Source organism: Bos javanicus, chromosome 12 (assembly GCF_032452875.1).
Source record: "Bos javanicus breed banteng chromosome 12, ARS-OSU_banteng_1.0, whole genome shotgun sequence".
NCBI lineage: Eukaryota > Metazoa > Chordata > Mammalia > Artiodactyla > Bovidae > Bos > Bos javanicus.
In genome coordinates, this window is record NC_083879.1 from 25,815,229 (window position 1) to 25,829,893 (window position 14,665).

The 14,665-nt window shown below is 37.3% G+C and overlaps 1 protein-coding gene across 6 annotated transcripts in view; it reads right to left on the bottom strand.

The window, feature by feature from the left end:
* NBEA (neurobeachin) overlaps positions 1-14,665 on the bottom strand; it is a 676,277-nt gene that overhangs the window by 10,597 nt on the left and 651,015 nt on the right. For all 6 annotated transcript variants that reach the window (XM_061434789.1, XM_061434791.1, XM_061434788.1 and 3 more), the window contains 3 exons: positions 10,408-10,479; positions 8,333-8,488; positions 7,635-7,805 (listed from right to left, as the gene is read on the bottom strand). In XM_061434789.1, coding sequence (XP_061290773.1) covers positions 7,635-7,805; positions 8,333-8,488; positions 10,408-10,479 — 399 coding nt within the window. The remainder of the gene's footprint in view (positions 1-7,634; positions 7,806-8,332; positions 8,489-10,407; positions 10,480-14,665) is intronic.

The window sequence follows — 14,665 nt, forward strand, 5'->3', positions numbered from 1 at the left end:
CCCTGGCAATGATCCAGCCCTGGGCAGTGCTCTGATTCCTGCCCCATGTGGCAGGAGGGAAGGCTTCAATAGGTCATGCATGGAAAATTCTGTGAAGAAAGTACATAATGAAAGCGTTCTACCCAGCAAGGTACTCAATACTCTTTCCATCTGCCAATATCTCTTCCTTCAGACCCACTGGTGTTCTGTCTCCCCAAGAACTGCTCACTGTTTTCTGTGAGTTTCCTCACATCCATCAGCTTCCATTTTGTGTTTGAGACATTTCTTACCTAGATGGTGAGTGGGAAGGGAAGCTAAAAGCCCATGTTAGTCTGTCATTTGATTCTAAATTTATGCTTCAAAGATGCCCTATGTTCCCTGGCAAAATGAGGATTAATTACTGACAAGATTTTATGTGTAATATCATCCTTAATTTTTCTAAGTGATTATTTTATCTTGGAGAGACTGATGAATTAAACATCTTACAATTATATATTTAATAAAATTTATATAGTTTTATAAACCTTTCCCCTATATGCCACAGAAAAAGTTAAAGGCAATCTAGTTCTATTGCAGGAAATTTTAAAAATGTATAAAAATAGTAAACATATTCCTTAAGTATGTAATACATTTTCTATGAGGAAGTAAGTTTTTCCAAGGCTTACCTCTGATTTAAAAATTTTAAAATGTTTTATTTTTCATTACAATTTCCCCAGGTCATTTGAGTAAACTGCGAAACTTAACTATTAGAAGATTCTGTAGGGCCCCTGAGAAGCATGGTTTCCTGCTTTCAACCACAGAAGAGTAAATAACATGTTGTTCTGGGGTTTTGAGTTGGGGAATCTGCAGCGGCAGTGGGAGTGGGGGTAAACATATTCCCTATAATTCATTTCACTGCCAGGGACAGATGTCACCCACCCGGACAATCATTCACAATCCTAGAAATATTCCGTCAGTGTCACATCACAATTGATGGATGTAGCTGAGGGTCAAAGGGCGCCGTGCAGAGGGAGGTGCAGGTGAGACCTCTCCTCTGAGGACCAGAGCACCACTGCCCTCCTTCCAGAGTCACTTTCTCAGAAGAAGAGCTTTCTGTGTGATGGAATTACGATGAATGAAAAAAAAGAAGTCCGATTTTAAGATTCCTCCTAAGCAAGTATTTGGAAAGAGCAAATATACCAGGCTTACAATAAACAGATTCCATCTCATTTTTATCACAAGTCATTTCAATATTTTTTAAATGGATGATGAAAAAAGTACAAAGGTATCCGATGCTGCTATCCACATAGAACTGACAAAAGAGCCTTTCAGCGTGATAGGCTGTGGCTTTCAGACAAGTGATCAAAGTAAAGATTACTCATGGTCCTTATTATTTTAAACCTCATTTACGGGACTACTGATATGCAGGAGAAGCTTGAGTTCTTCTACATTAGAGCTAAACAAAAACAGCAGAGATTTTCTGTGATCCTTAGTGTGGTTCTGCTGGAGTCAGAAAATGAACCTCCTGATGATATATGACATTCAGATTTTATCCCTGGCCTTTGTGGGGTCATTGCAGAATCACTGCAGAAAGTATTTTCAGTCATGTTTATACCTATATAAAAATGATGGATTTTTGACCTGAGTTTCCAGAATAAGAGATTTCAAAGGGTGTAGTATTTTCATCAGGGCTCTCTGATTTCAAGATTTATTTTGGAAAAAAAAAAATGATGCTAGACATCATTTTAGTCATGAGAAGTCCCTTCTTGAGACACTGTGTCCTTGGCCACCTGAGGGCCTGCTGCAGAGGTTTGTGGCCCAAGTACTAGAAACACCTGGGCCTGCATTTTCCACAGGTCACAAGGTAACCCACATAAAAACATTTCATGGGTTGGAAAAAGTCCCATGATGTGATTTCATTTTATCACGCACTCATGGAGTACTTGAAAAAAAAAATAGACGATAGATATAAACCTATCTAGTCATTAAGTCTAAGTTATTCTTTTTCTTCTTCAGAGAGGGCACTGACCACATTTTCCCCTGAGCATTGCTGTTTCAGGGCAGATGTCTGTCCTTGAAGTCCTGAGCCTTCAAGACTAGGATCTAGGTCACAGTACTCAACTGTGCTACCATCCTCTTCCCCAAATAATCTACAGTTATCATCTGCCTGCCTTTCCCCAGGAGGTGCAATTCTGCATGGTGCCCAGAGATCCCGCTGGTATAGATCCAAGACACCTGGATCATGAGAGCACATTAGTCACGTCTGTTTCTTAGATTGCTTCTGGCTCAAGACAAAGACTCTTGCAGCCTCAGTTCTTTAAAGGGGGAAGGAAAAGCAGAAGCTGAGTGGCAAGCAGTCCTCTTCTTAGTCGAGAACCCTATAAAGTCTCCAAATGTTGGGCTGAGGGCACGGGAGGAAGTCTCCTGCAGAATGGGCCCTGTACTAGGGGCGTTACATTATGGACATTGTCTTTTGGTCCCTAGGAAACCCTACAAGGTAAGAATTATTACACACGTAACTACACCTCCTCTCAAAGTTATTACACATGTACCTACTATTACTACTACTAAGTCACTTCAGTCGTGTCCCACTCTGTGTGACCCCACACCTCCTCTCAAAATATATAATTATATATATTATACATATAATATCTTTAGGTTATTCTTTGTCTAAGCTTTCTTCATCCTCCATAGCACCACTGGTTAGTGGTGGCTGTGGAGCTGGGCACCAGGATGGTCATTTGAAAAGAAGGCTGGATGCAGACAAAGCAAGGGATGTGATTTGGCAGATGTTTAGTGATAGGTTGGAGCTGGCAGGAGTGTCAGTGTCCAGAGCTGAGGCTTACACAATGGGAGCCCAGGGAAAAGATGTGTGCACAGCTGGAGTCTCCTTTTCAATGGGCTTCTCATTTTATAGTTTGTTTTGCATAATGCTCAAACGTGAGCTAAAGCCTTGTTTTTCAAAAGTGAAATTGAAAAAGCACAATAACAAGCTCTTACACATATGACTCAAAGTGTATTCGTAGATTTGATTTGCAAAGATGAACAGTAAATTCTCTTTCAAAGTTTCCTGTTGCTATGATTAAAAAAAAATGTCAACCAGCTCTCTATCCAGCACCTTGTATCTGGTATAGACATTAAAACCACATATTTTACAAGCAGACTGGATTTGGAGCCGAGGCCCTGATGTGTTTTAAGTGTCTGCTGAAGAGACAATGTTGACTTGCCCTCTTGTGACTATCTCGTTGGAAGCTACCGCACGTAATGAGAAATGTCAAGTCCCAAGATCAATGAAATTTGGGGCTCCAGGGATTCAATAGGAATAGCATTGATCCTTTTAAAGAACACCGGTCAGAGATGGGCTGTAATATATTGTAGAGAAGGGCTCAGGAGGATAAGCGGCCAAGTCCAAGATACCTGCCTGACAAAAAATTCAATCAGCTTTGAGCACAGATTGCCTGCTCCGCTCGCCTTCCTTTCAGGCGGTCGCCTGCTTCCAATTAAAGTGCGCAAATTAATTTTTATCACTTCCAAATTAGTTTCACAATTTGTGTAAGAGTCTGCTTCAGATCAAAGCGTGTGTCCTTCACATCTCTGCAATTCTGTTATCTCGTCAGGCACCTATTTACATCTACAGGAAAATTGTCTATGTTCGGAGTTGCAAGTTTGAAAGAGTAGCAGTGAATATTAGCCTGCAATATATTAATAAAACCAGTATAATTAATTCAACTGGAACCTAGGCCAGGTAGCCTTTGCATGTTTCTTTAACGGTCTGAAACTCTGTAATCATCTGCTTACACGTTTTCATTGTATTTGTGGCAAATTCATTAAAACTGTAAAGGCAATTAGAAAAAGATTTATTTATGAGATGTCCAAGTTAGTCACAACAATATATGTATTTGATACAATGAAGCCATTAACTTTTTCAAACTTACCTAAAAAAATGCAGAAACATTATTTTTTCCCTCTGTGACACCAATAGAGCTATCCATTAAAAAATAATAATGACAATGTAAAAGAAGCATACATCTATTAAAGTGCTTGAGTTTATCTTGAGGAAGTTTTAGTGATGTGCACATAAGGTGAGTAAATGAATCCTATCACATTATGGTGGTGTGCTGGATAAATATGATTCAGCCTCTGACATACAAAGCGAATTTAATGTCCACAGCAAGACCAAGTCCTGAATTCTAACAGCTACTGGGATATTACATTTCATGCTAGGACTTCCCTCTTTAAGTCTAGGTTAATATATACAACCCTTGAAACCTAAGGGCATTGTGTCACACACTTTAATATGAATTTAGACGTAACTAGCTTTTTGGTCTTGTGTAGCAATGCATTATGAGATAGAAAGCACATATAGCCTGATTCTCTGACCTGTGAATTGGTAGCTAGAACAGATTAAACTGAAACTGGAAAAAGAAAAGCTTTTCCCTTTCATATTGTGGGTTTTCTGATGGCAAAGACCCATGGCTGATCCCTGATGTGACAGTCAATTCAGTGTGTGCTTTGACTGCCTCTGCAAAAGGTGAATTGACCAACATATAAGGTCTCTCTAGGCATGCCTACATGAGCTGGGAGGTTGCCTTTTCTAACAGATTAAGTCAGTTACAAACCAGTCAAGTCGATCAACTACTAAAAATGACTTTTTTACTATCATGATTTTTACTATCCATGTGGCAAAAAGCTGAAATCAGTTTTTATATAATCATCCATCTGTGCCCAAGATATAACATTAAACATTTTGTAGATACAAGTACTTAGGAAACTAAATATTATCTGATAGCAATTCATGATTCATGCAATACTCAGTACACTTGATAATTCCAAGCAAGAGAAGCAGTTTTGTGACTCTTACAGTCTATATACATTATAATACAGACTTTTGGGTGAACCCCAGAAAATCAGAGACTTTGACTGCCCAGCCCTCCCAGCTGCTAATACAGTACCAGGACACAGCACATGTTCAGTACATGCTTGCTGCTTGGCCAATACTTTAGCAACTCATCCTGTTTAATCTAGAAGAGCATTTCTTCCCTTTTATGTTAAGGATAACAAATACAGTGGAACCATGCTATATATGCTCACATTAAATGTCTAGGAAAGTCTTGGCAGGGTGGGTTTTATGAAAGTCCTTTAGGTTTATAATGATGATGACAGTTTTTAATAAAAAAATGTATATCCCCACAAATGGAGACAATACTGTATATGTAATATTATGCAATAATTTCTTAGGGATAATCCTGTCTTTATTTAAAGCTTAAATAAAATGCTACATTTTAACAAATCTATCAGTCACAGTTTTGTTCTTAAGAATTAACATAAACATTCCTATTACACAGCTCCTACCATAGGAACTTTGAATACTCTAAATAATACTACATTTCACTCTTCTTGCTAAGTGATGGAGCAAAGATACGATCATTTGTCAACCATCATTTCGTTTAGATGATAATTAGAAAATAAAGTAGTTAACAGATAATTACTATAATTTAACATTTTTATCTCATAGCAGGACATTATATTATCTTCTCTACTACCAGATGGTAGTTTTTAAGAAATGAATTCTTTTTAGAAACATCATTTTCATCATTTCTGAGCTTCATTTTGAAGATGTTAATTAATTGGATTTAAAACACTATTTTGCTTCTTTATAAAGTTTTTTCTATCTAATAACTTCTAATTTGTATCACTAATAGATGGAAGATACCACACAGCTCTGGTGCTCAATTCAACTTCTCTTGTAATGAATGCTACACTAGTCTCAAAAAAGGAAATTTGGAAATATGTAAAAATACATTTAGACAAAATACATGTGATAATGTACCATGATTAAGAATAATAAAGTATAATAATAAAGTAGGTCAAATATATTTTACACACACACACACACACACCACAAGAATCCTGTTAAAAGCAAAGCCCCTTTTTTAGGGATACAGTTTTAAAAAGAGTAAATGACTTATTAGCAGTTAGAGTATGATGTTTTGTATACTGTAGAACTGGTGGCTGATTAGTTGCGCTGGTTGGAAATCAAGCAACACTGAATATGTGTTTTCCTCAAACCAATATCTCACAACTTGGAGCAGAGGCTAAAATGTATAATTACACATACTTTCTCTTATTCAGTATCTACAGTCAGAGACACAACTTCATAATACACTTTCAGTCGCTTTATCTACTTTTCTTCACCTCTAGCTATGGGCGACAAGACTAAATCACCGGGTCATCTAAATCACCCGGTCATTCCTTCTCTCACTACCTTCATACACACATGAAGATTTCCATGCCCAGCTCTCTCACAGTTATACCTTGGTCTCCTGGACGTTTCTTTTTTCTCTATAGTATTTCAGTGGCAGGTACATAGTATTCCTGGGAAATTCTTAGCTCTGTTTCATCATAAATATTCCCAAACTCATGTTTTCAGAGTACTGTTAACATTGTGACCAATGTATGAATTATAATTGGAATAACCCTAGTTTAGGTACTCACCATTATTAACAGTTTACAGAAATCATTCTCTATTTTACAGGAGATACAAGCTTGGTAGTTAAAAGCAGTAATTATTTCTAGGAAATCTGTTATCTAGTTCCTCAGTCATTTAACAGTATTTATTGAAAACCTATAATGTGTGCAACTATGCCAGGAATCAGAACCTTCAGATGCAAAGAGAGGGTCTCATGGTGTGCTTCAGAGCTTCCTCAGAACAACATTTCGCAGGAATAATAACTGCTCTTTCATGAGCAAAAGGTTCCTCGGAAAACATGTTTGAGAAACCATGTGTGCGTGTGTGTGCTCAGTTGTGTGAGACTCTTCGCGACCCCATGGACTGTAGCTCACCAGGCTCCTCTGTCCATGGGATTCTCCAGGCAAGAATACTGGAGTGGGGTTGCTATTTCCTTCTCCAGGGGAATCTTCCCAACTCAGGGATCAAACCTGTGTCTCCTGCATTGGATTCTTTACCACTGCACCAGCTGGGAAGCCCTTGAGAAACTCTGGTTTATACAAACATCAACAGATGTATTTGTGTGACACTTTCAGAGCTTACATAGAGAATAAGAGTATATATACTGTGTTTTCTAAAATTTATTTTACTCTGGAGTACCTCATTTTTTTCCCTATGGAATATTTTTGGGAGCACTGTTGAGTAAAAAACACTCAGGAATCACCCTACACAAAGAAATCATCTTATTCAGCTTTTGCTCCCCCCCATGCCTAACCTGAGGGGGTACTCAATCACTATCAAATAAATAAACAGAGATACTGACTATACCCCTGATAGAAAGCAGTAAGTGTCCTCAAGAGGCACAAATAAAGTGTATGGAATTTCAGAGAAGGGAGAGAATACATTCAGCTGAGAGAAATCACAGGAAGTTGAAAGGACCAGGTGACATGGAAGTAAATTCTGAAAGGATGGGGACATTTGGAGACCGGGGAAGGGCAGCTGGGCAGAGGGTCACTGGGAGGGGATCTGGGAGTTTCCTCAGGCTGAAGGTTACAGTGGTTGCTCTCTTTTTACACTTTGAATACAGCTATATTCCAATAAAGAATACAGCTATATTCCAATGCTATTTAAGCTTTCATATTTTAAGATCCTTACAACCCCAGCAAAAGTTATTAGGGAAATTAAAGGAATTTACAGTATGATGGGACAATTCCAGACCAATACTTACTGCTGTTCGGGTTGTCCCCTATGATGTGGTGTCGCCCGCTCCAGTACCAGAGCAGAAGGGTGGCATCACGAGACCCAGACACAATGTAGCAGTCCCCACCAATGTACGACTCAGACCTGGCCAAGCACGTCACCACGTCCCAGTGGCCGAATACAATCTGAGTTAGCTTCCCTGCAACACAGAAACGGCAGGTTGAATCCAATGGCTATTTTTCTTTCAGTGGTAGTAAGCTTAACTTTATTCTACTAGATTTGTGGAAAGTGACTCTACAGACCTGCAAACTTACAAGGTAATTCAAATCTAGCTACAGATTTAGGTTCTTGAATCCCTTCTGAAAAAATGATACAAGAACGTCACTTCGGTTTTTTTTTAAGAAAAGAACTTATAAAATAACACAATCATGATTTTTTTCCTCCCAGGCTAGGCTAGACTAAGGGGAGCTTTAAGGCCTTTTACTGGATTTGATTTGGGGGAGGGGGACAGTAGTCCCTTTTGTCCCATGAACTCAGGGCTCAACTCACGTTAAAGTTCAGAATGGATGAAATTAGAAGCAGTCAATTACTTCCAATGTGGACATTTAATTGGAATCTTGGCATCAAGATGAAGACACCTACATTAAGAAGTATGACTTCATATGAAGCTTTAGGTGAAACAACGGGCATTCTGATGAGGATAAGGTATTTCATAGCTCAGTTTACCTGTTTCTGTAGAATAAACTCTGAAGCTCTTATCCCAGAATCCACAGATAAGAATATAGCGATTATCTGCTGTGACCACAAAACAATGTGCGTTGATTTGTATGCTCTGGTCAACGAGGTCTGTGATCTGCCGTTTATTCACACCAGAGTTATTGGCTAAATGTAAAATAGATACAGGAATTTAAAGAGAGATTCTACAAAGAGTTTCACCAAGCACTTATAGAAGGAATACTTTTATGCTTCATTTATCTAGAAATGGGTTCTAATGCTATATGATTAAGATTTTAGCATTTCCTCATGAGGAATATAAACTGTTTAGTAGCAATGATTATTTATGAACCATATTATATATTTAAAAATTTGTTGGAAATTTAAGTAGTTCTTCCACTGATATGAGGAATTCAAGATGGGAATTTACAACATAATAAAAATATTTATATGCACTTAATTCAATAGATATTCACCCTGCACAAGTTCATTATTGACCAACAAGTGCAATAATAATAAGGAATAAATATTGTATGAAGTATGTTACATAAGGAAAAAATGTCTTCATATTTGCCCCCATCTGTCATTTTCTGATGGCCTTTATGATTCATGGGAAAAGAAGAAAGTAGGGATTTGTGCGAGGGGTGTTGTTATGTAGGTGGCCCCTCAGGGAGCTTTAAGTCAGCAGCTTTAAAGACCTGGATTGTCAACAAACAGAAGCCTTTCAAGAATGGGCTAGCAGGGGAGGAGGGGAATGAGAAAGATGGGAGAGGGGCTGGGGAAGAAAGAGACAGGCAGAGAGTCACAGGCAGCACTGGGGCTGAATTGAATAGAGTCAAGAACTGAGAGACGCCCTGTGATTTCCCCAGTGCCTGTCTGCATGCCAGCCTGTCCCTTCCTCCACACCGTCCTTCCAGGCCAGATCCCTGGGCTGAATTCTTAAACAGAAAATGCAGATGTAGAAGACCACCATCACTTCCTAACACCAATTAAATGTAAGTGTTACTATTTGTGGACATCGACGAACACTATAATAATAATTACCAGAGAAGGCAAAAAGTAAAAACAAAAAATTTTAAAAACAGCAAAGGAAAAGAAAATCAAAGGTCTGAGTCCCTTGAAAACTATGTAGTTGGTGCTTGATTAATAGAATACAGCTATTAATCTTCCACGGTTACATTCTAGCTGTACGTGAAACTGTTGCTATTTTTTAGCAGAGAAACAGCTAGAAGCTGGAATCCACTTGAAAAATATTCCTTGTCCTAAGCATATATTCTCCAAGAGAAATATAAGTGCTATTCTGTGTAGGAGTATAGGTAACTAACCTAAATGGCTGCCTTGCATCTTATTTCTGGGTTCAAAGATGGAGGCTGAATTAATCGAAAGAAAAAATACCATAAATTGTTTATGTCTTTATAATTTTTCAAACCACATTCTATTTTTTTCTTATTTAGCTCTCATATGATCCCATGAGAACAGGCAGAATGAACATTATTAGGAACCATCCTACAAATATGAAACTGAGGCCCAGAAAGATTAAGACACTTGTTCTGCATCACACAGCTAATAAATGTGTATGTGATTATTTAAAAATACTTTGAATACTGCTGCAAACAGTTACAGCTCCTGAGTTTGCAATTCATATAAAATCTTAAATTTAAAAAAAAAAATGCTTAGCTCTATTGAATGGAGATTTCCAGAAAAGTTATTCTTTAGTATCAACTTTCTTAATAATAGCTTTGAATCCTTATAGCTTTGAATCCTTATATATTTGAAATAATATAAAGTTGTTAAAGAAGAGTTGTGGCTGAAAGAAAGCACAGTTTGGAATTATATACCTTGTTTAGAACCAACCTAAATGACCTCTGGAAATACCAAGAAAATACCACAAATCATTATTTTAATAACAAAAAATTCTTAGATGACATGTTATGATTTGCACAGCTCCTTGATGGCAATTTGACATTATTTGTACATTAATTTGTGACAGCAAAAGTATCATTCAACTGTCATTTGTGATAAATAACCACATAGGAATCTGTGGATAGGCAGCATTTATGAAAACGTATTTTTCGTTGTTAACATACCAATTAGTGGATCCATTTCAATGGGAAGATGATGGGCTTGGTCCAAGGAGTAACCTGGAGCTCCTCTGAGGCCTAAAGATTAATTAAAAGAGAAAATGACCATAAAGTTCTCAGAATGGAGGAATTTCCTAATAAGCAGTGTTATAACAATTATACAAAATATGTATTTTCTTAAAAATTATTTGGTAAATTACTGTAAGAATCATTCAGTCACACTACATGTTTTTGAAGACAAATCTTAAAAAAAGCATTACAACAGGGACTGTTGGTTTCCACTTAAGATGGAGAAAGCTGGGAAGAGTTGTTATCCTAACAACAGAAAAAGCTGGATAAAATAGAAGACTATAACATTTCTGGAATCCATCAGAGAGCTGAAATCTAAGAAAAGGTTATGTCTACATGTAGAAATGGGTGTAAGCATGGGCTGACCTGGGCCAAGGCAGAGAGGAAGATGGGACTCCCATCCCTTCCAGCTTCTTTCAAAAGATGACAAGTCAACTGAAGGTATACAACTGAGCCACACCTAAAATCTTAACCTAAAAGCTACTTTCAGAGGATTAATATTTAGAGCTTGACTGAGTTCTTTAGTCCTAATTTCTTACATGGGGTAACATATAAAACTTCAGAACAACTCTAAAGAAAACAAAATTCAAATCTTCACAGCTTTCTCTCAGTGCAAAATATTTCTAGAGGCTAAGACTCCTGTGAATAATAAAGTCATAATTGGGTTGGTCTGAAAGTTCATTCAGGTTTTTCTGTAAAGTATTATGGAAAAACCTGAACAAACCTTTTAGCCAACCTCAGATATTTTTTAAGAGATGTCTTCTCCATATTTCTTTTTTTTTTTTCTCTGTTCAATTACTTTGTTTTATTTTCTTATGAGCATTTATCACTTTGATTTTGTCCTATCTGTTCTTTTTTTTTTTTTTTCCAGGGTCTTTTCAATTTTATTTTATTTTTAAACTTTACATAATTGTATTAGTTTTGCCAAACATCAAAATGAATCCACCACAGGTATACATGTGTTCCCCATCCTGAACCCTCCTCCCTCCTCCCTCCCCATACCATCCCTCTGGGTCGTCCCAGTGCACTAGCCCCAAGCATCCAGTATCGTGCATCGAACCTGGACTGGCAACTCGTTTCATACATGATATTTTACATGTTACAATGTCATTCTCCCAAATCTTCCCACCCTCTCCCTCTCCCACAGAGTCCATAACACTGTTCTATACATCAGTGTCTCTTTTGCTGTCTCGTACACAGGGTTATTGTTACCATCTTTCTAAATTCCATATATATGCGTTAGAATACTGTATTTATGTTTTTCCTTCTGGCTTACTTCACTCTGTATAATAGGCTCCAGTTTCATCCACCTCATTAGAACTGATTCAAATGTATTCTTTTTAATGGCTGAGTAATACTCCATTGTGTATATGTACCACAGCTTTCTTATCCATTCATCTGATGATGGACATCTAGGTTGCTTCCATGTCTTGGCTATTATAAACAGTGCTGCGATGAACATTGGGGTACACGTGTCTCTTTCCCTTCTGGTTTCCTCAGTGTGTATGCCCAGCAGTGGGGTTGCTGGGTCATAAGGCAGTTCTATTTCCAGTTTTTTAAGGAATCTCCACACTGTTCTCCATAGTGGCTGTACTAGTTTGCATTCCCACCAACAGTGTAAGAGGGTTCCCTTTTCTCCACACCCTCTCCAGCATTTATTATTTGTAGACTTTTGGATCGCAGCCATTCTGACTGGTGTGAAATGGTACCTCATAGTGGTTTTGATTTGCATTTCTCTGATAATGAGTGATGTTGAGCATCTTTTCATGTGTTTGTTAGCCATCTGTATGTCTTTTTTGGAGAAATGTCTATTTAGTTCTTTGGCCCATTTTTTGATTGGGTCGTTTATTTTTCTGGAGTTGAGCTGTAGGAGTTGCTTGTATATTTTTGAGATTAGTTGTTTGTCGGTTGCTTCATTTGCTATTATTTTCTCCCATTCTGAAGGCTGTCTTTTCACCTTGCTAATAGTTTCCTTTGATGTGCAGAAGCTTTTAAGGTTAATTAGGTCCCATTTGTTTATTTTTGCTTTTATTTCCAATATTCTGGGAGGTGGGTCATAGAGGATCCTGCTGTGATTTATGTCGGAGAGTGTTTTGCCTATGTTCTCCTCTAGGAGTTTTATAGTTTCTGGTCTTACGTTTAGATCTTTAATCCATTTTGAGTTTATTTTTGTGTATGGTGTTAGAAAGTGGTCCAGTTTCATTCTTTTACAAGTGGTTGACCAGATTTCCCAGCACCACTTGTTAAAGAGATTGTCTTTAATCCATTGTATATTCTTGCCTCCTTTGTCGAAGATAAGGTGTCCATATGTGCGTGGATTTATCTCTGGGCTTTCTATTTTATTCCATTGATCAATATTTCTGTCTTTGTGCCAGTACCATACTGTCTTGATAACTGTGGCTTTGTAGTAGAGCCTGAAGTCAGGTAGGTTGATTCCTCCAGTTCCATTCTTCTTTCTCAAGATCGCTTTGGCTATTCGAGGTTTTTTGTATTTCCATACAAATTGTGAAATTATTTGTTCTAGCTCTGTGAAGAATACTGTTGGTAGCTTGATAGGGATTGCGTTGAATCTATAAATTGCTTTGGGTAGTATACTCATTTTCACTATATTGATTCTTCCAATCCATGAACATGGTATATTTCTCCATCTATTAGTGTCCTCTTTGATTTCTTTCACCAGTGTTTTATAGTTTTCTATATATCGGTCTTTAGTTTCTTTAGGTAGATATATTCCTAAGTATTTTATTCTTTCCGTTGCAATGGTGAATGGAATTGTTTCCTTAATTTCTCTTTCTGTTTTCTCATTATTAGTGTATAGGAATGCAAGGGATTTCTGTGTGTTGATTTTATATCCTGCAACTTTACTGTAGTCATTGATTATTTCTAGTAATTTTCTGGTGGACTCTTTAGGGTTTTCTATGTAGAGGATCATGTCATCTGCAAATAGTGAGAGTTTTACTTCTTCTTTTCCAATTTGGATTCCTTTTATTTCTTTTTCTGCTCTGATTGCTGTGGCCAAAACTTCCAAAACTATGTTGAATAGTAATGGTGAAAGTGGGCACCCTTGTCTTGTTCCTGACTTTAGAGGAAATGCTTTCAATTTTTCACCATTGAGGATAATGTTTGCAGTGGGTTTGTCACATATAGCTTTTATTATGTTGAGGTATGTTCCTTCTATTCCTGCTTTCTGGAGAGTTTTTATCATAAATGGATGTTGAATTTTGTCAAAGGCTTTCTCTGCATCTATTGAGATAATCATATGGTTTTTATTTTTCAATTTGTTAATGTGGTGTATTACATTGATTGATTTGCAGATATTGAAGAATCCTTGCATCCCTGGGATAAAGCCCACTTGATCATGGTGTATGATCTTTTTAATGTGTTGTTGGATTCTGATTGCTAGAATTTTGTTAAGGATTTTTGCATCTATGTTCATCAGTGATATTGGCCTGTAGTTTTCTTTTTTTGTGGGATCTTTGTCAGGTTTCGGTATTAGGGTGATGGTGGCCTCATAGAATGAGTTTGGAAGTTTACCTTCCTCTGCAATTTTCTGGAAGAGTTTGAGCAGGATAGGTGTTAGCTCTTCTCTAAATTTTTGGTAGAATTCAGCTGTGAAGCCGTCTGGACCGGGGCTTTTGTTTGCTGGAAGATTTTTGATTACAGTTTCAATTTCCATGCTTGTGATGGGTCTGTTAAGATTTTCTATTTCTTCCTGGTCGAGTTTTGGAAAGTTGTACTTTTCTAAGAATTTGTCCATTTCTTCCACGTTGTCCATTTTATTGGCATATAATTGTTGATAGTAGTCTCTTATGATCCTTTGTATTTCTGTGTTGTCTGTTGTGATCTCTCCATTTTCGTTTCTAATTTTGTTGATTTGATTTTTCCCCCTTTGTTTCTTGATGAGTCTGGCTAATGGTTTGTCAATTTTATTTATCCTTTCAAAGAACCAGCTTTTGGTTTTGTTGATTTTTGCTATGGTCTCTTTTGTTTCTTTTGCATTTATTTCTGCTCTAATTTTTAAGATTTCTTTCCTTCTACTAACCCTGGGGTTCTTCATTTCTTCCTTTTCTAGTTGCTTTAGGTGTAGAGTTAGGTTATTTATTTGACTTTTTTCTTGTTTCTTGAGGTGTGCCTGTATTGCTATGAACTTTCCCCTTAGGACTGCTTTCTTCTCCATATTTCTGAGTGAATGGAA